General features: G+C 43.3%; 1 protein-coding gene across 1 annotated transcript in view; it reads left to right on the top strand.

Annotated features, from left to right (window-relative positions):
• LOC107285997 (obscurin) overlaps positions 1-25,796 on the top strand; it is a 190,237-nt gene that overhangs the window by 5,392 nt on the left and 159,049 nt on the right. Inside the window, exons 2-7 of the mRNA XM_029283797.1 lie at positions 2,159-3,287; positions 9,091-9,360; positions 13,197-13,457; positions 20,680-20,982; positions 21,452-21,718; positions 24,878-25,147. Coding sequence (XP_029139630.1) covers positions 2,168-3,287; positions 9,091-9,360; positions 13,197-13,457; positions 20,680-20,982; positions 21,452-21,718; positions 24,878-25,147 — 2,491 coding nt within the window. The 5' untranslated portion in view covers positions 2,159-2,167. The remainder of the gene's footprint in view (positions 1-2,158; positions 3,288-9,090; positions 9,361-13,196; positions 13,458-20,679; positions 20,983-21,451; positions 21,719-24,877; positions 25,148-25,796) is intronic.

Below are 25,796 nucleotides of genomic sequence, written 5' to 3'. Positions count from 1 at the left end.
CCTCCCTCCCTCCCTTCTTTCTTTCTTTCTTTCTTTCTTTCTTTCTTTCTTTCTTTCTTTCTTTCTTTCTTTCTTTCTTTCTTTCTTTCTTTCTTTCTTTCTTTCTTTCTTTCTTTCTTTCTTTCTTTTTTTCTTTCTTTCTTTTTCTTTCTTTCTTTTTCTTTCTTTCTTTCTCTCTCTCCCTCCCTCCCTCCCTCCCTTTTTTCTTTTTCTCCTTCCTTTCTTTCTCTATCTTCATCTTCATCATCATCAGTATGTATGTATGTATGTATGTATGTATGTATGTATGTATGTATGTATGTATGTATGTATGTATCTATATCTATCTATCTATCTATCTATCTATCTATCTATCTATCTATCTAATCTATCTATCCTCTCTCCATCCTTCAGCTGGCTTTGGCTGGCTGGGCAATTCTGGGGGTTGAAATCCACCCGTCTTCCAGTTGCCAAGGCTGGGAAACACTGGAAGGAAAGGTGGAAGGAAGTAACCTCAGATTAGCTGTCCCTTAAATAAGATGCAACATGCAGAACAATTCTTTTAACTTCCTATTTATAACCTATTTCCACCTCCTGTAATTGTAGCTAAATAAAGTAGAATTTTTTCCACAAAGGCTCTTGAGCTGAATTTCAGATAGTCCTTGAGTTACAACTCAAGTGGAGCCTGCCCATCATGGTAGTAAGTCATGACGATCGTAAATCAGTTCATCCACATGACCGACCTGATTTTATGATCTTTTCTGCAACGGTCATTAAGTGGATCATGGTAAAACATGGTCACGTGACCATGGACTGCTGCAAATGACCAGAAATGTCCAGATGGCTGAGTCATGATGGCTATCAGAACTTCAGAACTGCGTGATAAATTTCCCCAGGTTGCTAAGCAACCGGTCGTAAGTTGAGGACCACTTGTCCTTAGGAGAAGGGAATTGTATCCAGGTTTATTGTACATAAAGGCTTCCTGTGACCCCTTGCTGATTATCGATTTATGACCACAGTTGGGACCAAAGTGTTTATTAAGTGAGTCACACCCGATTTTACAACCTCTTTTGTCATGGATCTTAAATGAATCACTGCAGCTGTTAGATGTATCTAGCAATCATTAAGTGAGTGTGACTCCCCCCCCCCATTGACTTCGCTTGTCAGAAAGTTGCAAATGGTGGATCGTATGACCCCGGGATGCTGCCACCGTCGTAAATAGAGGCCAATTGCCAAGCACCGAAATTTTGATCATGTCGCTGTGGGGACGCTGGGATGCTCGTAAGCATGAGGACCAGTTGTAAGTCACTTTTTTCAGTGACGCTATAACTTTGAATGGTCACCTAATGAATGGTTGTATGTTGAGGACATACAACCAAGATGAGGAAAGAACGACTCCAGATCCCAGTTGCAGAGATAAAATGGATCTTGATATTCTACTTGATCCTAATATTCAAGTTCAGGGGTCCCCAATCTGTGGGTCACAGCTAACTACTGGGTCACAGCCTATTGGCTCTGGGCCACGTGAGTGGTTGGCCAGTGCTTGCATGTGTGCGACTCACTGCAAGCATCGCGGGCATTTGCGGCCCCACTCATATGAGCGTTGCCACAAGGATCACCTGTTAGCATGAGCATCACCGAGAGCGTCACAGGCATTCGCGGCTCCACACATGAACATGAGCGTCATTGTGAGCGTCATGGGCATTCGCAATCCCACTTGTGCAAGCACTCATGGCCCTTCTCAGGTGTCTGTGCGTGTGCATGCATTCACCACTACACACAAAACCATCCCTTCTTTCCCCCCTCCCCCCCACTCTGGGCCGCCAACCTTGATAGATTGGGGAACTCTGTTCTACTTGGTTATAATGTTCTACTGATGTTCTACTTGATCATACTGTTCTACTGATGTTCTACTTGATCATGTTCTACTGATGTTCTACTTGATCATAATGTTTTACAGGTTATCCTCGACTTATAAACATGTGTTTAGTGACCATGAGAATATAGTAGGGTCATAAGTGCAAGGACCACTCATAAGTCAATGCTATTGTAATTTCAAACACTCACTCAATGAACGGTCATAAGTCAAGGACTATCTGTACAACATTTCATCAGAGTGTCCACAAAATTCATTTTCTTGCTTTGCTCCTCATGCTTGTTGTTCTTCTCCTTCTTGTAGGCCATCAAGATGGATTACAGTTCCTACAGCGGTGTGCCGAGGTTCTTGACCAGGCCCAAAGCCTTTGTGGTCTCCATGGGCAAAGATGCCACCTTGAGCTGCCAGATCATTGGCAACCCCATCCCATTGGTCAACTGGGAGAAGGACAAACTCCCCCTCCAGATGGGAGGACGCTTCAAGATGGTGGAAGATGATGACCTTTATCGTCTCACGATCTACAACTTGAGCTTGGAGGACAGTGGTCAGTACATCTGCCGGGCCAAGAACACGATTGGGGAAGCCTTCGCCGCCGTCAGCATAAAAGTTGGCGAGCAGACCACTGTGACCGAATCGGCCCCGTATTTCATCCAGAAGCCCACATCCATCCGAGTGATCATGGGTGAAGATGCCATGTTCAAGTGCATCGTCCAAGGTAGTCCTCCCCTCGCCATCAACTGGGAGAAGGATGGGAAACACCTCAGCAAATCATATGATTCCAACCGGATTTGGATCGAATCCCAGGGCGAGAAGAATGCTCTGAAGATCCAAAGTACTCGTTTGGGAGACAGTGGGACCTACACTTGCCATGCAGAGAATCCTTTAGGATCCTCCAGCGCAGCTGCAGCATTGATGGTAGATCTTCCAGATTCATACAGCCCGGGCAGCACGAGACACAGCATAGACATCGGTAGCAAGACTTCTCCATTGTTGTCCCACATGCAGAAAAGACGAGAAGAAATCCGGAAGAGTGATTTGTCCAGTGTAGACTCCATGATATCCACTGAAGGGCGGTCCAAACTCGGATTGAGCTTGTCCTTGGATTACGAACGGGCTGCTAGCTTGACCTCCAAGGGACTCCGTGGCGATGGAGGCTCATATTATCGGGTCACCACCCGGAGTTTCACTGTCACGGAGGGCAAGCATGCCAAAATGAGCTGCTATGTGACCGGAGAACCGAAACCAGAGACAGTTTGGAAGAAGGATGGCGAAGTGATCCTTGAGAGCCGGAGACATATCATTTATGAGGATGAGCAGGAGAATTTTGTCTTGAAGATCCTCTTTTGCAAGCAGGTCGATAATGGCCTCTATACCTGCACGGCTTCAAACTTGGCAGGACAGACCTACAGTTCTGTGTTGGTGACTGTCAAAGGTGAGTAGCCATAGTTCCTCCATTGTGTCGCATAATGGGCTCAAGACCAGACAATTTGGCGGGACAGACCTACAGTTCTGTGTTGGTAATCATCAAAGGTTAGTAGCCTCTGTTGTGTAGCACAATGGATTCAATACTACACAATTTGGCAGAACAGACCTACAGTTCTGTATTGCAATCATCAAAGGTGAGTAGCCATAGATCCTCCATTGTGTAGCAAATGTTCTCAAGACCACACAATTTGGTGGGACAGACAATTCTGTGTTGGTAATCGTCAAAGGTGAGTAGCCATAGATCCTCCGTTGTGTAGCACAATCAATATCACACAATTTGACAGGACAGACCTACAGCTGGTAATCATCAAAGGTGAGTAGCTGTTGATCCTCCGTTGTGTAGCACAATGGGTTCAATGCCACACAATTTGGTGGGACAGACCTACAGTTTTGTGTTGGCAATCATCAAAGGTGAGTAGCCATAGATCCTCCATTGTATAGCAAATGATATCAAGACCACACAGTTTGGTGGGACACACAGTTCTGTGTTGGTAAAAGTCAAAGGTGAGTAGCCATCATAAATCCTCCGTTATGTAGCACAATCAATACCACACAATTTGACAGACAGACCTACAGTTCTGTGTTGGTAATCATCAAAGGTGAGTAGCCATAGATCCTCCATTGTGTAGCAAATGGTCTCAAGACCACACAGTTTGGTGGGACAGACATACAGCTCTGTGTTGGTAATAGTCAAAGGTGAGTAGCCATAGATCCTCCGTTGTGTAGCACAATCAATACCACACAATTTGACAGGACAGACCTACAGTTGTGTTGGTAATCATCAAAGGTGAGTAGCCGTAGATCCTCTGTTATGTAGCACAATGGGTTCAATGCCACACAATTTGGTGGGATAGACCTACAGTTCTGTGTTGGTAATTGTCAAAGGTGAGTAGCTGTAGATCCTCCGTTGTGAAGCACAATTTATTTATTTATTTATTTATTTCTTGTATTTCTACCCCGCCCTTCTCCCTGCGGACTCAGGGCGGCTTACAGCCATTTAAAACAAATACTTGAATACAAAAATACAAAATTTAAAATTGATTAAAATGAAATATTATTCTAAGGCCGAAAATTCGAAATTTTTTTAAAACCAAATTAAAATAACCCTTAGGCCAGTCCTGCTAACTTAAATAGCCATGTCTTGAGGGCGCGGCGGAAGGAGGGGAGATTCGGAATCACCCGGATCTCTGGGGGTAGCTTGTTCCATAGGGTGGGGGCTCCAACAGAGAAGGCCCTCCCCCTGGGGGTCGCCAGCCGGCACTGTCTGGCTGACGGCACCCTGAGGAGACCCTCTCTGTGGGAGCGTATCGGCCGATGAGAAGTAATCGGAGGCAGAAGGCGGTCTCGGAGATAACCAGGTCCGATGCCATGGAGCGCTTTGAAGATGATAATCAACACCTTGAAGCGCACCCGGAAAGCCACCGGCAGCCAGTGCAGCTCGCGCAGCAGCGGCGTTATATGGGAGCGACAAGTCACTCCCATCACCACCCGCGCGGCTGCATTCTGGACTAGCTGGAGCCTCCGGGTGCTCCTCAAGGGGAGCCCCATGTAGAGAGCATTGCAGTAGTCCAGGCGGGAGGTGACAAGAGCGTGAGTGACTGCGCAAGGCGTCCCGGTCCAGAAAAGGCCGCAACTGGTAAACCAGGCGTACCCGGTAGAACGCCCCCCTGGCCACGGCCGTCAGCTGGTCTTCTAGTGTCAGCCGTGGATCCAGGAGGACACCCAGACTGCGCACCCTCTCCGAGGGGGCCAAAGTTTTGCCCCCTATAGTCAGCGACGGAGTCAGCTGACTATGCCGAGGCGCCGGCAACCACAGCCACTCGGTCTTGGAAGGGTTGAGCCTGAGTCTGTTTCTCCCCATCCAGACCCGTACGGCCTCCAGGCACCGGGACATCACGTCAAGGGCATCATTGGGGTGGTCTGGGGAGGAAATGTACAGCTGAGTATCGTCAGTGTACTGATGGAAATCCACCCCAAAACCACGGATGATCTCACCCAGCGGCTTCACATAAATATTGAACAATAGGGGAGAGAGGACCGACCCTTGTGGCACCCCACAAGTTAGGGGCCTTGGGGTCGACCTCTGCCCCCCTGCCAATACGGACTGCGTATGGTCGGTGAGGAAGGAGGAGAACCACCGCATAACGGTACCTCCCACTCCCAACCCCACCAGGCGCCGCAGCATGATACCGTGGTCCACGGTATCAAAAGCCGCTGAGAGGTCCAAAAGTTGATCCTGTCTCCTTATTGGGGACAGGGCCCGGGAGGTCTCTAGTAAGTGGTTACACTGGTTACGGCAAAGGCACGACATCCCTGGCCTGAAGCCCGACTGGAGCGGGTCTAGATAGACTGTTTCCTCCAGGCGCCGGGGGAATTGCTGCGCAACCACACTCTCAACAACCTTCGCCACAAAGCGAAGGTTGGAGACCAGGCGATAGTTAGCCAATGCATCTGGGTCCAGGGAAGGCTTCTTAAGAAGGGGCCTCACCACCGCCTCCTTCAGGGCTGCGGGGAAGACACCCTCCCGTAGAGAAGCGTTTATAATTCCCTGGAGCCAGGCTCGTGTACCCTCCCGGGCTCAACACCAGACAATTTGATGGGACAGACCTACAGTTCTGTGTTGGTGATCATCAAAGCTATAACTCCACCTGTCTTCAAGTTACCAAGGTAGAGAAACACTGGAAGAGAAGGCGTTAGGAAATAACCTCAGATGAGCAGTCCATTCAACAAAAGCAGAACAATTCTCTTAACTTCCTATTTACAACATATAGGTAGTCCTTGGTGTATGACCACAACTGAGCCCAAAATTTCTGTTGTTAAATCAAACATTTGTTAAATGAATTTTGCCCCATTTTATGACCTTTCTTGCGACAGTTGTTAAGTGAATTCCTACAGTTGTTAAGTTAGTAACATGGCTGTTAAGTGAATCTGACTCCCCCATTGACTTTGCTTGTCAGAAGGTCACAAAAGGGGATTGCATGACCTTGGGACACCGTATCTATTGTTTGAAGAAAAGTCTTCATTCTGGTTCAGTCCAAGCCGGGGATAAACAACATGCTGACTGCTTTAGAAAGAAGGTTGCTGTTTATTGAAGAGGAGAGCCAGACAGAAAGATGGTTCTGGCACTGTCATAAATATGAGCCAATTGCCAAACAGTCAAATTCTGATCATGTGACCATGATCATGGTCACGAAGCGACGGTTGTTAGTGTGGAAAAATGGCCAGGAATCACTTTTTTCAGTGCCATTGTAACTTTGAATGGTCACTAAACAAATGATTGTAAGTTGAGGACTATTTGTAATAGTGGGTTTTTTTTGTTTTTTGTTTTTTAAAAAGAACATTTAGCTTCACAACTAAAAGAAGACTGTTAAATGTATTTTTAAACTAGAAGAAATCTAATCCCAGGCATATCTCCGGCAGAAGTAAGTGCCAAGGAAGTAAACATGTATCTTGGCTAGTTTTACAAGGAGATTATATTAGCAAGATGCAGATATTCAATTTTCACATTCCATTGGACGGTGATTTGATCCAGTGTAAAATGGATTCCTTGATCTCAAATCCATAATTCAGTAACATTTGCTGAATCAAAACCCTTAAAGCGATCAATGTTTCAGCTAAGGACAGGCAGTCCTCGACTTACAAGCAGTCACTTATAATAGATCCTGGAAAAGCCAGATTTGAACCCAGCTTCAAAGTTCTGATGTCCACCCTCCTGGTCACGTGGCTGCATTTTGGGCGCTTGGCAACCAGCCTGCTTTATGACCGTTTTCAGCAGCCCATGGTCACATGATTGCAATTCATGATGTTTTTGCTGGAAATCAGCATTTATGTCTCTTTTAGAGCAAAAAGACACTCCCTAGTGGACTGGCTTTACTTTATGAGCGCAGAATTCACTTAACGACAATGGCATTCTCTTGACAGCTGGCGGGTTGACTTAATGACCACTCTAAATAGGTTGTAAAATTGGTGTCAAATGGTGGCCCATTTAAACTTCATGACTTATGACTGTAAGTGCTTATGGTTGTAAGTCAAGGGCTACCTATATGTTGTAGTGTTATTAGAAAAATAAGCTATAAGAAGGGATGGTGGCTCCTCATGTCCAGAGTTTTGAAAGGGATTGAATTAATTCACAGAAGACAGGACTACAGGTAGTCCTCGATTTACGATCCCAATTGAACCCCAAATTTCTCTTGCTAAGTGAGATAGTTGTTGAGTTTTCACCTCCAGCAAGAAAAGGTCATAAAATGGGCAAAAACTCACTTAGCAACTATCTTGCTTAGCAATGGAAACGTTGAGCTCAATTGTGGTCGTAAGTTGAGAACTACCTGTACTGATGTTCCATTGATCGTAATGTTCTACTGAGGTTCTACTTGATCATAATGTTCCATTGATGTTCCACTTGATCATAATGTTCTACTGAGGTTCTACTTGATCATAATGTTCTACTGAGGTTCTACTTGATCATAATGTTCCATTGATGTTCCACTTGATCATAATATTCTACTGAGGTTCTACTTGATCATAATGTTCTACTGAGGTTCTACTTGATCATAATGTTCCATTGATGTTCCACTTGATCATAATGTTCTATTGAGGTTCTACTTGATCATAATGTTCTACTGAGGTTCTACTTGATCATAATGTTCCATTGATGTTCCACTTGATCGTAATGTTCTATTGAGGTTCTACTTGATCATAATGTTCTACTGAGGTTCTACTTGATCATAATGTTCCATTGATGTTCCACTTGATCATAATGTTCTATTGAGGTTCTACTTGATCATAATGTTCTACTGAGGTTCTACTTGATCATAATGTTCCATTGATGTTCCACTTGATCATAATATTCTACTGAGGTTTTACTTGATCATAATGTTCTACTGAGGTTCTACTTGATCATAATGTTCCATTGATGTTCCACTTGATCATAATGTTCTATTGAGGTTCTACTTGATCATAATGTTCTACTGAGGTTCTACTTGATCATAATGTTCCATTGATGTTCCACTTGATCATAATGTTCCATTGAGGTTCCACTTGATCATAATGTTCTATTGAGGTTCTACTTGATCATAATGTTCTACTGAGGTTCTACTTGATCATAATGTTCCATTGATGTTCCACTTGATCGTAATTTTCTACTGATGTTCCCCTTGATCATAATGTTCTACTGATGTTCTGCTTGATCATAATGTTCTATTGATTTTCTACTTGATCGTAATTTTCTACTGATGTTGTACTTGATCATAATGTTCTACTAATGTTTTACTTGAACATAATGTTCTATTGAAGTTAAACTTAATCCTAATTTTCTAGTGATGTTCCACTTGATCATAATGTTCTAGTGGATGTTCTACTTGATCATAATGTTCTATTGATGTTCCACTTGATTCTAATTTTCTACTGATGTTTCATTTGATCATGTTCTACTGGATCTTAATGTTCTACTGATGTTCCAGATCATAATGCTCTACTGATGTTTTGCTGGATCATAATATTGGACTGATGTTCTACTGGATCTTAATGTTCTAGTAATATTTTTAAATGTAGAATAGAATAGAGCTGGAAGGGACCTTGGAGGTCTTCTAGTCCAGCCTCCTGCTTGAGCATATTCTAATTCATAATGTTCTACTGATGTTAGGGTTAGGGTTAGAGTTCTTAACGTGATGTTAATGTCATTTAGAGCTGTTTGATGGTTCTTCAGTCTTGCATCTTTCCAAAGTTCGTTTCTTCATCTGGATCTTTCCCAGAACCGAGAATACCTTTCAAGACAAAACTCCAAGACTTGGAAGTTCGAGAGAAGGAGTCCGCGATCTTCTTGTGTGAAGTGCCCCGTTCTGATGTGGAGACCACTTGGTTCAAAGAAGAGACTAGACTTCAACAGAATGACAAGTACAAGATCGAAGAAGATGGGACATGTCGTAAGCTCACGGTCCAAAACGTCACCATGGATGATGATGCTGTCTACATTTGCGAGATGAAGGAAGGCAGCAGGACTATTGCCGAATTGAGCGTTCAAGGTAAGTGAAGTCCATTTGACCTTTTCTACAGGTAGTTCTCAACTTATGACCAGTTGCTTAGTTATAAACTGCCTGAAATAGGAGATTTACAACATGGATCCGATATTCCAGTGATGGCAAGCCTTTTAGAGACCGAGTGCCCAAACTGCAATCCAAAACCCACTTATGCATCGTCAGGTGCCGGGTGGGTGTGGCTCATTGGCTGGGTATGGCCCATTGGCTGGGTGTGGCCCGTTTGGGATGTGTGGCCCATTGGGTGGGCATGGCTGCGGTGGTAACGGCAGACTGGGTGGGACTAAAAAGTTCAATCAATCAATTCCAACTTTGCAAGATCTTTTTTTTCCCTGTGAGGTTGAAATTGACTGATTGAACCTTTTTTTTTGCACATGGCGGCAGAGGCCTAAAGCAAAAAGGTTTTATAAAACCCAGCTGAAGGCCTAGGACTGGGACAATGGTGCGCGTGCCCACAGAGAGAGCTCTGAGTGCTGCCTCTGGCACCCGTGCCATAGGTTCGCCACCACTGTGATATTCCAACAGTCCCCTGCAGTCACATGGCTACATTTTGGATCCTTGGCAACACCACATGCATTAACACCCATTTGCAATGTCCCACAATCATGTGAACATGTTTTGTGACGGTTTTGCTGAAAACTGGCAATTATTTCCAGTTTTGGGGAAAACTTTGCCGCAGTGCACAATGTGTTAAGCTTAACGAACACAGTATTTGCTTAATGACACTGTTCACACTTACAACTGCCACGTTCATTTAACAACTGCTGCAAACCCCATAAAAATAACCTAGCCATTTTAGGAACAACTAATGAGTGTAATGGGCAGGCTCCATTTACAGTCATTCATTTGAGGACTGCCTATAATGCAGTCCTTTGTATTATTTCAGACTTGTGCAAGAAATGTGCATTGGTGCCCATATGGGCTCCACTCATTTTTTAATGTGCATTGCACACCTGAAAAAAGCAGAGATAGTTGCAACTGGACCATCGTGGCTGCTATCTTAACTCTTTGGCTGAAGCGATGATGCCAGAGTAGATATTATTATTACAGATAGTCCTCAATTTACAATCATTTGTTTAGTGTCTGAAGTTACAATGGCACTGAAGAAAGTGACCGTTTTTTATACTTACGACCATTGCAGCATCCCCAGGGTTACGTGATCAAAATTCAGACACTTGGCAACTGGCTTGTATTATGACGGTTGCAGTGTCTCAAAGTCACATGATCCTGTTTTGCGATCTTCTGACAAGCAGTGGGGAAGCCAGATTCACTTAACGACCGCATTACTAATTTAATAATGGCAGAGATTTACTTAGCAACTGCGGCAAGAAAGTTCATCAAATGGGGCAAAACTTCCTTAGCAACTGTGTTGCTTAGCAATGGAAATTTTGAGCTTGACGACTACCTATATTATTATTTACTGAATTTATTTGCCGCCCAACTTGCCATAAGAATTGGGTGACAAATAAATTGAATTGGGAAATTGTCCAGTAACAGACTTATTTAATAAGTCCAGAATGTACCAACATATAATATAGGAACCATCTGCCCAAATTTACAAGCCACTATTACCACAGCTGAGAATCCTGAGAGTTGGCCTTCACATGTACAAAGAGTGCCCACATTAGAAAAATCAATACACAGGTCCTCGCACTTATGACCACTGCAGCATCCCCAGGATCACATGATCAAAATTTGGACACTTGACAACTGGCATGTATTTATGACAGTTGCAGCATCCTGGGTCACGTGATCTCCATTTATGATCTTCCCAGCCAGCTTCTGAAAAGCAGAGGGGGAACCAGATTCGCTTAATAATTGTTAGGTGTTAACCATGGTTAACTACAGGAATTCATTTAACAACCGTGGTGAAAAAGGTGGCAAAACCAGTCACGACTTGTTTTACAATCCCCTTGCTTAGCAATAGAAATTCTGCTCCCAATGGTAATCCTAAGTCGAGGACTACCTCTTAATACCTGTTTAATGAATAAAATCATTAAAGGCAATTCATCTCTGGCCTACTAATAATTTTTAGACAGAGATCACGCTTCCTTGATCGATAATTCCAGGGGTGAAATGCAAGACCCCTGAGGCAAACCATGAGTTATCTAAGAGGGTCATCCATGCTTGTTCAAATCAAAGATCGAAGGAGGTCATCGGATTTCTGTAACCTGAGTTCGGATCACGCTGCTTGCCAATCATTTGAAGGAATTGCAGACATATAACTTATGTCAATGTCTTTGACCTCTGCAGCCCATAGAGGTAGTCCTTGGCTTACCAGTTTGTTTAGTGACCATTTGAAGTTACAACACTACTGAAAAAAGTGACTTATGACCATTTTTCATACTTATGACCATTGCAGCATCCTTATGGCCATGTGATTTACATTCGAGTGCTTGACAACTAATTCCTATTTATGACAGATGCGGTGTTCTAGGGTCATGTGATCCCCCTGCTGACCAGCAAAAGTCAATGGGGAAGCTGGATTCACTTAACAACCGTATGACTAACTTAACAACTGCAGGGATTCACTTAACAACTGCGGCAAGAAAAGTTGTAAAATGGGGGCAAGGCTCACTAAACAAATTTCTCACATAGCAACATAAATTTTGGGCTCAGTTACGGTCGTAAGTTGAGGACTGCCTGGACACGCCAATCCATTTTACAAGCCAGGGTTAGGAAGGAAACCTAGTTTGCCCTTGGCCAACCCATCTCTGCATTTCTTGCTGCGTTGATTGACTGAAAAGGGTTGGCTCTTCCATGAGGCAATCTGTCCTGTGATTGGTTGCTGTGGGTGTGGAGGGGGAGTTTCCCTTTTTTCCCGCCTTTTTTCTTCTGTAGGCCCTGTATGCTCTGTGATTTACCTCATGGTGCTCCAGTTTGCCTGACTATCTTGTTTGCTGTATATAAATATGTAAAATATATTTATTTATATAAAACTACAAGTTTGTGTTGGCCTCTGACTCGATTTGGACACCGGCTGAGCAATGCCCTGACAGGCTACATAAATCGATGTGGGATTTTTGAATGTTTAGAATATATGTAGGGATAGGTCTCCCTCCTTATCTATTAGTTCATGTATCTATCTTATCTACTCTTTATCTAATTCTCTTTCTCTCTCTTATATCTATTTATGTATGTATTTCTCTCTGTCTCTCTCTTCCTATGTATTAGTTCATGTAACTATCATCTATATAATTATCCATCCATCCATCCATCCATCCATCTATCCATCCTTTCATCTCTATCTATCTATCTATCTATCTATCTATCTATCTATCTATCTATCTATCTATCTACCTACCTGTCTCTGTCCCTATCATATATCTATCGTCTGTCTGTCTATTCATCCATCTATCCATCCTTTCATCTATCTATCTATCTATCTATCTATCTATCTATCTATCTATCTATCTATCTATCTATCTATCTATCTATCTATCTACCTACCTACCTACCTACCTACCTACCTACCTGTCTCTGTCCCTATCATATATCTATCGTCTGTCTGTCTATTCATCCATCTATCCATCCTTTCATCTATCTATCTATCTATCTATCTATCTATCTATCTATCTATCTATCTATCTATCTATCTATCTATCTATCTATCTATCTATCTATCTATCTATCTATCTATCTATCTATCTATCCTTTCACATATCTATCACTCTGTTTAATTATCTAGCTGTATCTCCCTCTCTCCCTATCCATCTATCCCTGTATATACCTCTCTACCTAGACAAGATCATAGTATTTCTAAGCACGGAGCTTTTATTCTAAGCTGACTGAAGTAATGGTCATGTCTTTATTTATCAACCTAGGCAACATTATAAAGAAACTGCCAAGGAAGACGGCTGTCAGTATAAAAGACACCGCAGTATTCTGTGTGGAACTGGAACAAAAGTGCGAGAAGTTCCGATGGCTGAAGAATAAGGAAGAATTAAAACCTAGCGGTCGCATCTCAATCTCCTCAACAGACAGAGAATATACCATGATCATCCGGGATTGTCAGATAGAAGATGGAGGAGAAATTGTCTTTGTGGCTGATGAATGTAGAACATCTACACAGTTTACTGTCTCTGGTAAGAGTCATTTATCCCCCCCCATGTGTGTGAGGGATTTGTTCCTCCATATTTGTTACTTATAAATTGTAGGTTTCTCCTGAGGATCTTAGATGCTTAGGATCGTGCAAATATAGGTAGTCCTTGACTTAGAACCATAACTGAGTTTTGCTAAAGATAGAAAGATAGATAGATGATAGTAAGGCCTACCCTGAAAATAAGCCCTAGCTTGATTTTTTTGGGAATGGCCCTAATTGTGGCGATCGCTTGGGATCCCACTTGTCCCTTTTCTCCGGGATGAGGTGATGTACGTTGGATGAGACCAACGGACCTCGCTTTAGGTTAAGAAACACACGGACAACATGTTTCTTCAGGTGAGATGGCAGGCCACAGCGAGCGTGCTGAAAAGCCTTTGTGTCTCCCTTTTATTGGTCTATAAACGTCATTAGGGGGNGCAGGCTTTTCTAGGAAATGGGACTTAAGTCAGGAAACGAAACCTAAGGCAGGCTTTGCAGGAGAAATGAAACTTAACAGAGGGGATGGGCTCATTGTATGGACAAGGAACAAATCCTACAGGCATTTCATAGGAAACGAAACCTATGTTAGAGATGAAACTTATAGCAGTGGAAAAGTACCCAGAGATATTGCAACACCTAATATAAGCCCTACCCTCAAAAAATCCTTAGTTTTGGGATGAGGCACACACTTAAAAATAAAGCTAGGGGACGGCTGGGGTGTGCAGCTGGCCCATGTACCCTGGGCCCACTTATCTTGCAGCCAGGCTTCTCCTCGCAGACCCGGCTCTTCTGTGGCGTTTTCTGCAGCCAGGCCTGCATTTCTTAGTCACAGGCCTTTCCGGAAGCTATGGATTCAATCCATAGCTCGGTTCTGCAAGTCCTCTGCAGCCAAGGACCGAGCTATGGATTCAATCCATAGCTCAGTATTCGGCTGCATAGGCCTTCCAGAAAGGCCTGACTGCAAAACTGAGGCCAGAATGCAGTTGCAGCATGAAGCTGCTCCTTCAGCCCCAGAAGAAGTGGACTGGCTGGGCAGGGCTGTCGGTGCCGGAGGTACGGTAAGTCATCCCCCGAAAATAATCCCCCTGGTGCCTCTTTTGGAGGCAAAAAAAAAAAAAAAAACCACAGGGAAACACGGTAGGTAGGTGATACATAGAAATAGATAGATAGACAGACAGACAGACAGACAGACAGACAGACAGATAGATAGATAGATAGATAGATAGATAGATAGATAGATAGATCGATAGATCGATAGATAGATAGATAGAGAGGCAGGCAGGCAGGCAGGCAGGCAGACAGACAGACAGATAGGCAGGCAGGCAGGCAGGCAGACAGACATGTAGACAGACAGATAATAGATGGATGACAGATATACTGTAGAAGATAGATAGATAGGTAGGTAGGTAGGTAGGTAGGTAGGTAGGTAGGTAGGTAGATAGATAGATAGATAGATAGATAGATAGATAGATAGATAGATAGATAGATAGATAGATAGATAGATAGATAGATAGGCAGGCAGGCAGGCAGGCAGGCAGGCAGGCAGGCAGACAGGCAGGCAGACAGACAGGCAGACAGGCAGACAGACAGATAATAGCTGGATGACAGATATACTGTAGAAGATAGGTAGGTAGGTAGGTAGGTAGGTAGGTAGGTAGGTAGGTAGGTAGGTAGATAGATAGATAGATAGATAGATAGATAGATAGATAGATAGATAGATAGATAGATAGATAGATAGGCAGGCAGGCAGGCAGGCAGGCAGGCAGACAGACAGACAGACAGACAGAGAGTTTAGTCCCATGGAAATTCTGGTTTCAATTGTGGCTATAAGTCAAGTATTACCTGTTTAGAAGAACAACAAAACTTATGATAGTTCGATCAAATTTTGAGGGCCAAGACTGACCCCTTAAACCAAAAACCTGGTTTAAAAGGTTCCTAGGATCAGGCAGGGTCAGTTATTCAGATCAGTGGCACAGCCAAACCATGAGAGAAACTCAAGGCATCAGCCCTGTAACGGTGAAGTCATTTGACCCAATTTGATCCCCACTCAGAACATGCTTGAAGATCCCAAGCAGAAGGCGAGCATCAATCAATCAGTTGCCACTGATTTCTTGCATGCAAGAAACATGCCGTCACTTACTATCCACCCTTAAAATAAGATACAATACAACGGTATACAGGAAGTCCTTGACTTATGACCACAATGGAGCTCAAACTTTCTGTTGCTAAGTGAGACAGTTGTTAAGTGAGTTTTGCCCCATTGTACGACCACAGTTCTTAAGTGAATCATGGCAGTTGTTAAACTAGTAACATGGTTGTTAAGTGAATCTGGCTTCCTCATTGACTTTGTTTGTCAGAAGGTCACAAAATGTGATCACGTGACCCTGGGACACAGCAACTGTCATAAGTATGAGTCAATTGCCAAATGTCTGAATATGACTGCAGAGATGCTGCAATGGTCATAAGTGTCAAAAACAGTTATAAGTTACTTTTTTCAATGCTGCTGTAAGTTCAAATAGTCACTAAACAAACTGTTGTAAGTCGAGGACCACCTGTGCAATTGAACAACTGCAGCAATTCACTTAACAACCATGGCCAAAAAAGTCATGAAATCGGGTTTGACTCATTTAACAACCACCTTGCTTATCAATGGAAATTCTGGCCTCCACTGTGGTCATAAGTTGAGGACCACCTGAAACCAGATCAAATTCAGAAATCATAATGCGGACTAGCTTCTGTGTTTGACCCAACTTAATTGCCGTATTGGAAAATGGCTTTGTTGGAAAACCTCTTCAATTTAATCTCTTTAATTCGCAATCTGAACTTGGCAGCCCAGCCCCTTGTCTTAGCCATAGCATGTTAAGCTAAGATCTCATATAACAAGGAAAGAATGTGAAAAGCGTACATAGAGAACATAATTGAAGTAGGCATCACTGCACCCTGTTTGCAAAAATAACCTTTTCTTAGAGTCCATACCGTATCATAGCCAGGCACCAGAGGCCAGGACAAGAAGCAACAGATGGAAACTTATCAAGGAGCGATCCAACCTAGAACTAAGAAAAAATTTCCTGACAGTGAGAACAATTAACCAGTGGAACAACTTGCCTCCAGAAGTTGTGGGTGCTCCAACACTGGAAGTTTTCAAAAATAAACTGGACAGCTATTTGACTGGGATGGAATAAAACTCCTGCCTTGAGCAGGGGGTTGGACTAGAGGATCTCCGAGGTCCCTTCCAGTCCTATGACTGGTGGCTTCAAAAGAGACTGAGATGTAGAAAGCTAAAGGAGAGATCCTCTCTATTGCTCCTTACTCTACATCTGTTTAGTAGTGCCTCATTTAATGGAATACAGGTAGTCCTCGACTTACAATAGTTCATTTAGTGACACTTCAAAATTACAAGAGCACTGAAAAAAGTGACTTATGACTGTTTTTTATGCTTACGACCATTGCAGCATCCCCATGGTCACGTGATCAAACTTCGGCTGCTTGGTGACTGACTCATATTTATCATGGTCACAGTGTCCCAAGATCATGTGATCCCCTTTTGCCATCTTCTGACAAGCAAAGTCAATGGGGAATCCAGATTCACTTATTCCCACCGTGTGATTAACTTAACAACTGCTTAACAACTTTGGCAAGAAAGGTCGTCAAATGGAGCAAAGCTTACTTAACAAATGTCTCGCTTAGTGACAGAAATGCTGGGCTCCATTGTGCTCATAAGTCGAGGACTTCCTGTATATCATTGCTCTGCATATTATGTTAAGGATGGGTAGCAAATGACTGCACGTTTATTGCATGTAAGAAATTAGTGGCGATTGGATAACCATTTGTCTGGTTTCCTGCCTGAATAGGGGGTTGGATTAGAAGACCTCAAAAGTCCTTCCAATTCTGTTATTGTTATTGATTGATTGACTCATGCTTTCCTTCTGCTTGAGATCTTCAAGCATGTTCTGGGGATCCAGATGGATCAGATGACTTTACCACTATGGGGCAGATGCCTTGGGTTTTTCTTATGTTTTAAATGAGCCACTGATCTGAATAATTAACCCGCCTGATCCTAAGAACCTTTTAAACCAGGGTTTCCTGAAGGGGTCAATCTTGGACCTCAAGATTTGGTAGAACTATTGTAAAGTTCATTGTTCTTCTATACAGGTAGTCCTCGACTTTATGACCACAAGTGAGACCAGAATTTTCATTGCTAAGGGAGGTGGTTATTAAACCAGTCACATCCGATTTTATGACCTTTTTCCCATGGTTGTTAATCGAATCACTGTAGGTGGTCATTAAGTGAATCCGGCTTCCCCCATTGACATTGACGGTCAGAAGCCAGATAGGAAGGTCACAAATGGCGATCACATGACTCTGGGACGCTGCAACCATCATAAATATATGCCAGTTGCCAAGTGCCTGCATTGTGGTGATGTGACCATGGGGTTTTGTGACGGTCATAAGTGCGAGTCATGGTTGTAACTCGCATCCTGCGTTTTGATCATGTGAGTGTGGGGATCATGCAGAACAAAACAGAATAACAGAGTTGGAAGGGACCTAGAAGACCTTCTAGTCCAACCCTCTGCTCAAGCAGGAAACAAATTGTTTGTCCAATAGTCATAATGTGCAATGGTTGTAAGTGCGAGGAATGGCATTTTTCACTGCCGTTGCAATTTTGAAAGGCTACCAAGCCAATGGTTGTAAGTTAAGGGCTACCTATGTTGGTAGTGCAATCAGTTCAAACAGTATTTTATATTATATAAAAATAAATCGATTTTGTATTATAAATGTTTGAGTGTCGATCAACAATCTGAAACTTTATGAAGGGGGGTATGAGCTGATCTCAGCCTTCCCAGGTGGACTTTGGGGGCAGAGTCCAAAGGGGGATCAGCCTAGAATCCCTATGTAGATGTAAGCGAACTAAATCTATCCTCCCTTGAATTCTGTGCACCATTATATAATTCCTAGCGGGTGCTGTTAGATGAAAAGATTCCTGTACAGAAGGAATCCTCAACCAATGACCACAATTGAGCCCAAAATTTCTGTTGCTAAATTTGTAAGTGAGTTTTGCCTCATTTAAGTCCTTCCTTCCTGCAGTTGTTAAGTGAATCACTCCAGTTGCTAACTTAGTAACACAGTTGTAAAGTGAATCTGGTTTCCCCATTGACTTTGTCAGAAGGTCGCAAAAGTTGATCATGTGACCCTGGGACACTGCAACCTTCATAAATTTCAGTCAGTGGCTAAGCATTTGAATTTTGATCACATGACCATGGGGATCCTGCAACAGTTCCAAGTGTGAAAAATAGTCATGTCACTTTTTTCAGTGCTGTTGTAACTTTGAATGGTCACTAAGTGAACAGTTGTAAGTCAAGGACTATCTGTACATAGGCATGATTAGAAATCAATCAGTTTAATTGGACTTTCACATGTGGATCTGATCTTTCACACCCAACAACAGGAAACACAACTAGACAAACTAATTCTACTTTACTGTAAGGTTACCTGAAAAAAATCTTGCAAGTCTTCAACTACAGGTAGTCCTTGACTTACAACACTTTGTTTAGTGACCGTTCAAAGTTACAACTGCAGTGAAAAAAGCCACACGATCAGTTATCTTTCTTATGATCATTGCAGCATCCCCGTGTTCACGTGATTAAAATTCAGGTGCTTGGCAATTGGGATGTGTTTATGATGGTTGCCGTGTCCCAGGGGTCATACAATCCTATTTTTCAACCTTCTGGCAAGCAGATTCACTTCTCAACCGTGTTGCTAAATTAACTTAACAGCTGTGGGAAGAAAGGTCGTAAAATGGGACAAAACTCACTTAACAGTTGTCTCGCTTAACAATGGAAATTTTAGGCTCAATTGTGGTCTAAGTCAAGGACTGTCTGCACTAATTTCCTGCTGCCCCTTTTAACTGCTTGATTTTCCTCAGTTTCTTTCTCTGACCCCTTAAGCCACTGAGGGCTCCTGCCTCTCTTATCTAATTGTTTCTTAGGCAGCATTTCCTTCCCTCTTTCCTCAGCGTCATCCACATGTTCCATTAGAACAGGGGTGTCAAACTTGCAATATCACGTGACGTGTCGTGACTTATCGCAACTTTTTTGCCACTGCCGGCAATCGAGTGGGCGGAATTTCGCTATGATGCATCCGGCCCATGGGCCGCCAGTTTGACATCTCTGCATTAGAACTAAAAAGACTGAAAACCACTGTTTGAAAAAATGAACCAGCTGTTTGTTCTTCTGAGCTCCAGATGGTCTAATTCAGCAGACCTTTTCAATACTCTCTGTGAGCTTTTCAGCACATCTATTGAGAACTGGAGACTCTAGCATGTACAGATAGTCCATAACTTACGTCCACAATTGAGCCCAAAATTTCTGTTGCTAGGTCAGACATTGTTCAGTGGGTTTTGTCCCATTTTAAGATTTTCTTGCCACAGTTGTTAAATGAATCACTTAAGTTAGTAACACAGTTGTTAAGCAAATCTGGTTTCCCCATTGACTTTACTTGTCAGAAGGTTGCAAAAGGGGATCACATGACCCCAGGACACTGCAACTGTCATAAATAGGAGTCAGTGTCTGAATTTTGATCACGTGATCATGGGGATGTCGCAATGGTCATAAGTGTGAAAAATGGTCATAACTCATTTTTTTCAGTGCTGTTGTAACTTTGAATGGTCACTAAACAAACTGTTGTAAGTTGAGGACTACCTGTACTGATAGAAGATAATCTCTGTAGCTCTGGGTGGGGTGGGGGGTCCTTGGTGCTCTCAGAGCTTGATGGAAGACATGTCACGATCCAATTAGGTAACATTACCAGTGCTAGAAAGGAATAGGCTTTGCTCTCTATTTATATACAATGTAAATTCCATTCCGTCTAGCACTGATGATGCTACCTAGTTGGGCCGTGAAATGTCTGCAGGAAAACAACCAAGCTTAGAGAGCACCAATGATCCCACAGTCCTCTTCCTCCTCCCCCCCTCCCCTCCTCCTCCTCCTCCTCTCCACAAAGCCCGTTCCCTTCTAGAACTAATGATGTTACCTAATTAGGTCATGAAACCTCTGCAAGAAAACTGCCTAGCTCAGAGAGCACCAAGGACTCTCCCAAAGTAACATGTGATGGGAAAATAACAACGCTTGCACAGCCTTTGAACTAACTTTATACTCACATCTTTTTAAAAAACTGTGGTTTTCCCCCAAATGTTGACTTGATCTTTCCCTCTGTTGCCTCCTGACCAGCTCCGAAGAAGCCCCCATCACATCCTCCAGCTGACCCAGTGGTGAAAAATAAAACAGAAACCTCAGTGACGTTAGCCTGGTCTCTTCGAAAGATGGACCGGCCTATCCCAATTGATGGCTACCTTGTTGAACGTAAGAAACTGACTGGATTCACATGGCTGAGGTGCCACCAAGCTCTGGTGTCCCAAACTGAGTTTATAGTCAACAACATGACTGAAGAGGCTGACTACCAGTTCCGAGTTTCGGCAGTCAATAAATATGGCCAAAGTGATTATCTGGAATTTCCTGGAGTCTGGCATCTTGGTAAGTTTGTTTTTTTTCAACAATGGGCTAATTTGAAGGTGATGGATGGATTTAGACTTTTCTAAGCTGCCAATAATTGAAATTCTAAAATATCTTTTACCATGAATATGAATAATATGCTGCAATAATTCCAACGATCAGAAATTTCTTCTTCTTCTTCTTCTTCTTCTTCTTCTTCTTCTTCTTCTTCTTCTTCTTCTTCTTCTNCTCCTCCTCCTCCTCCTCCTCCTCCTCCTCCTCCTCCCCATCACCATCTCCTCCTCCTCCTCCTCCTCCTCCTCCTCCTCCTCCTCCTCCCCATCACCATCACCATCGTCCTGTTACCTGAATGGGTCATGAAATGTCTGGAAGAAAACCACCAACCTCAGAGACCACCAAGGATCCCACAGTTCAATCCTAAGCCACAAATATTCTCTTCTATTGAGAAAAATTTATGCTAACCTTTGCCCATCATTGTTATATTCCACAGAACCTACCCTGGCAGTGAAAACCCCTCTGAGAAATGTTGAAGTTGCACCAGGGAGAGATGCAACCTTCACTGTGGACCTCACCACTCCTAGTCCCGGCTTGTGGTACATCAATGGCAACCTTGTGCAGAACAGTGACAAATACATAATTATGAGAACCAAAGGAACCCACAGTTTAACCATTAAGCGGGTCACCAGTGCTTTCAAGGAGGCGGAGGTGAAATTTGTAGCCAAGGATATTGAAAGCATTGGAAGAGTCACCTTGAAAGGTATTTGCAATACATGCTTCTTTCTTTCTTTCTTTCTTTCTTTCTTTCTTTCTTTCTTTCTTTCTTTCTTTCTTTCTTTCTTTCTTTCTTTCTTTCTTTCTTTCTTTCTTTCTTTCTTTCTTTCTTTCTAGCATGATCTTCAGACCTTAGTTTCAGGAGATCTTTAAGAAGCTGAAATTAAACCATACTTTCCTAGCTTAAGAAATAATTATGGGCAAACATGAGTTTGGGAGACAAAACTAACATGTCAGTTTGGCAAGGAAAGGGTTGGGATGTCCACAGAGAAGATAGAAAGTCAAAATGACAGCCACCACTATTGGTCTGAAGTTCCCCAACTTTTAAATGTGGGTTGTGCATAGGAATAGTGCTTCCATCATGTAGTTGTGGCTGACCTTGTTGCCTTTTTAGTTTGAAATGGGGTAAAAGAAATATGGAGACTCAAATTATCATACACTGGATACATTATGGAAAGACTTAACTGTCTGGAGAAGTCCTCAATGCTGGGGAAGGTGGATGGAAAGAGCAGAGGACAACCAGCAGAAAGGTTGAGGGACTCAGCCATAGTGGTGATGGAGACACCGTTGGGAGACTTGAAGAAGCAAGTCAAGGAAACACCAAGCTCCCTTGAGAAGTCCAAGTGCTGAGAAAAGATGAAGGAAAGAGGACTGAGAAAAGATGAAGGAAAGAGGACAGCCAGCAGTAACATTGAGGGATTCAGTTATGGAGGCACTGTTGGGAGACCTGAAGAAGCAAGTTATCTGGACACTAAGGCTGGAAACCAAGTTGATGGCTGATAATCAATCAATTAATCAACAGAAACATCAAGCTTCCTTGAGAAGCCCACAATGCTGAGAAAGATGGAAGGAAAGAGAAGAACAACCAGCAGCAACCTTAAGGGACTCAGTTACAGTGGTGTTGCTTGCCCTGTTAGGAGACCTGAAGAACCAAGTTAAGAAAAAATCTTCCTGGAGAAGGTCAAGCTGTCTGGACTCTAAGGCTGGACTCCAAGTTGATGTCAATCAATCAATCAATCATCCAATCATCATCATCATCATCATCATCATCATCATCATCATCAAGTTGGAAGGGACCTTGGAGGTCATCGAGTCCAACCCCCTGCTCAGGCAGGAAACCCTACACCATTTTGGACAAATGGTTGTCCAGTCTCTTCTTAAAAACTTACAGTGTCGGGGCATTCACCACTTTTGGAGGCAGGTTGTTCCACTGGTTAATTGTTCTAACTGTCAGGAAGTTTCTCCTTAGTTCTAGGTAGTTTCTCCTTAGTTCTAGTTCAATGAACAGAAACATCAAGCTCCCTTGAGAAGCCACAATGCTGTGAAAAGAGAAGAGGATCACTAGGAGTGAGGTGAATTGACTCAGTTACGGTGGTGATGGGTGCACCATTGGAAAACATGAAGGATCTGGAGACAGATCATTCTAGAAAAGGTCTATCAATATGGTTGCTGAGAATCTTCACCAACTTGATGGCACATAATTATTCAGCATGAAGATCTAACTCTCTGGAAAAGTCCATCATATTGAGAAAAGTGGAAGGAAAGAGAAGAAGAGGAGGGCGAGTAGAAGGTAGATGGACTCAGTTATGGTGGCCATTAATGCCCTATTGGAAGACTTGAAGAGCCAAGGTGGGTACAGATCAACCTGGAGGACATCTATAAAGTCACCAAGAGTTAATACCAACTTGATGGAACATAATTCATCAATCAATGAAAAAAAATCAGGATCCTTTGATAACTCCATAATACTGAAAGAGAAAGAAAGAAAGTAGAAAGGGAGAACCAGCAGAAGGTAGATGGACTCAGTTATGGTGGCCATGAATGCCCTACTGGAAAACTTGAAGGACCAAGTTGGGTACAGATCAACCTGGAAAAGATCTAGATCAGGCATATCAAACTCACAACGTCACGTGACGTTGTGCGATGTATCGGGACTTTTTCCAAATTGCGACAATGGGGTGGGCGCGGTTTTTGCGTGATGCATCCGACCCGCGGGCCGGCAGTTGGACATGCCTGATCTAGATGATCACTAAGAGTCAACACCAATCTGATGGAGTATAATTCCTCAAGCAATGAAAAATACCAGATTCCTTAAGAAATCCACAGTGCTGGGAAACATGGAAAAAAAGAGAAGAAGACCACCAGCAAATCTGAATTTTGTGCAAATTTGCATCATGTCATTCGTACAGTAAAATAATTGAGATAATGCCATTTTCATGCCTTCTCATCATTTGTGAGATCATGTTATGCAAATTATGCAAAGGACATCCATTCTCCAATTTCTCTGAGATGTACCGTATGTTATTTCAGGCATCGATTCAATAAGTACAGGTAGTCCTTGACTTACAACCACAACTGAGCCCCAAATTTCTGTTGTTAAGCAGGACAGTTGTTAAGTGAGCTGCAACTCATTTTATGATCTTTTTGGCCACAGTTAAGCGTATCACTTCAGTTGTTTAGTGAATTATGTGTTTATTAAGTGAATCTGGTTTCCCCCTATGACTTTGCTTGTCAGAAACCAGCTTACCAATAGTGATCACATGATCCCAGAAGAGTGGAATTGTCATAAATACAGGTAGTCCTTGACTTATGACCACAATTGAGCCCAAAATTTATGTTGCTAAGTGAGACATTTGTTAAGTAAGTTTTGCTCATTTTGTGACTTTCCTTGCCACGTTTGTTAAGTAAATCATTCCGGTTGTTAAGTGAGTCACAGGATTGTAAAGTGAATCTGGCTTCCCCATTGACTTTGCCTGTCAGAAGGTTGCAAAAGGGTATCACGTGATCCCAAGACCCTACAACCGTCATACGTTTGAGTCAATTGCCAAGCATCCGAATGTAAATCACGTGACCACAGGGATGCTGCAATGGTCATAAGTATGGAAAATGGTCATAAGTCACTTTTTTCAGTGCCATTGAATGGTCACTAAATGAATGGTTGTAAGTCGAGGACAACCTGTATTTCTACGTTGGAGTTGCTGGGATGAGACAAAGGATCTGATGACATCACGTGTCACAATGTCAGTGGACAAATGACCTAAATTGCTCTTTCTGTCCTTTTGTCCAATGACACCAGGACACATTCAATGTCATCGCAGCTTGTATCAGATGTCCATTCCACTGAGTTTCATCCCTCTTTTTCTAGATGAAGTGGCCACGTTTGTTAACGACTCAGCCCCAGGGATTTCGGTCAACCTTCACGAGAAGTTTGAGCTGGTCTGCGAGGTGTCCTCGGCTACTGATGCGGTCCTGTGGAAAAAGGGGAAGAAGGACATCAAGCCAGACCAAAGGGTGACATTTTCCGTTCAGGGAAAACAGCGAAAACTTATTATCCAAAACGCCGTCAAGGAAGACGAAGGGGTTTATATCTGCGAATCAAAAGATGATCGACTATCCTTCCAGGTGGAGGTTAAAGGTAAGAAATGGTCCAAATGCTTCCTTTCAAAAATGTCTATATAGGTCAGTGATGGCGAACCTTTTAGAGACCGAGTGCCCAAAAACCGCCTCGCCCCTGCCCCACCCCTCCTCTCCTGCCCATGGGCCACCTACCACAGATCGCCCAGGTGGCCCAGCAGTGTCATGGCGGCCATGCCCTCTGTCCGCACCCCGCAGCATCTGTACGCGATGGGGCATGAGGGCGGAGTCTTGTCCCCGTTGCCTGGCTGCCATGTCCTTGACTGTGCTGCTCTGCACAGGCTGCGCCCGGGGTGACTCTCCTCTGGGGGGGCTGCTGGTGAGGAGGGGGCATGGGGGGTGGCGGGGCTGGGGCGACGGCATGCGTGCCCTCAGAGAGGGCTCTGAGTGCCACCTCTAGCACCCGTGCCATAGGTTCGCCACCACTGGTATAGGTAGTCCTCGAATTAGGATTTATTTATTTTATTTATTTTATTTAATTTATATGCCGCCCTTCTCCCGACAGGGACTCAGGGCGGCGCACAACATATTTAAAACCAGAACATATATACAATCCCCCCCTTAAAACCGAATTAAACCGAATTTTAATGTTGCGTCTTCCGAATATTTAAAACCCAATGTAAAATCCACCCTAGGTCAGGTCCGCTTGC

The sequence above is a fragment of the Protobothrops mucrosquamatus genome, unplaced genomic scaffold (genome assembly GCF_001527695.2).
Source record: "Protobothrops mucrosquamatus isolate PMUCROS unplaced genomic scaffold, P.Mucros_1.0 scaffold235, whole genome shotgun sequence".
NCBI classification, from domain to species: Eukaryota; Metazoa; Chordata; class Lepidosauria; order Squamata; family Viperidae; genus Protobothrops; species Protobothrops mucrosquamatus.
The sequence above is the reverse complement of the archived record's forward strand: the minus strand, read 5'-3'. Positions and strand labels throughout refer to the sequence as shown.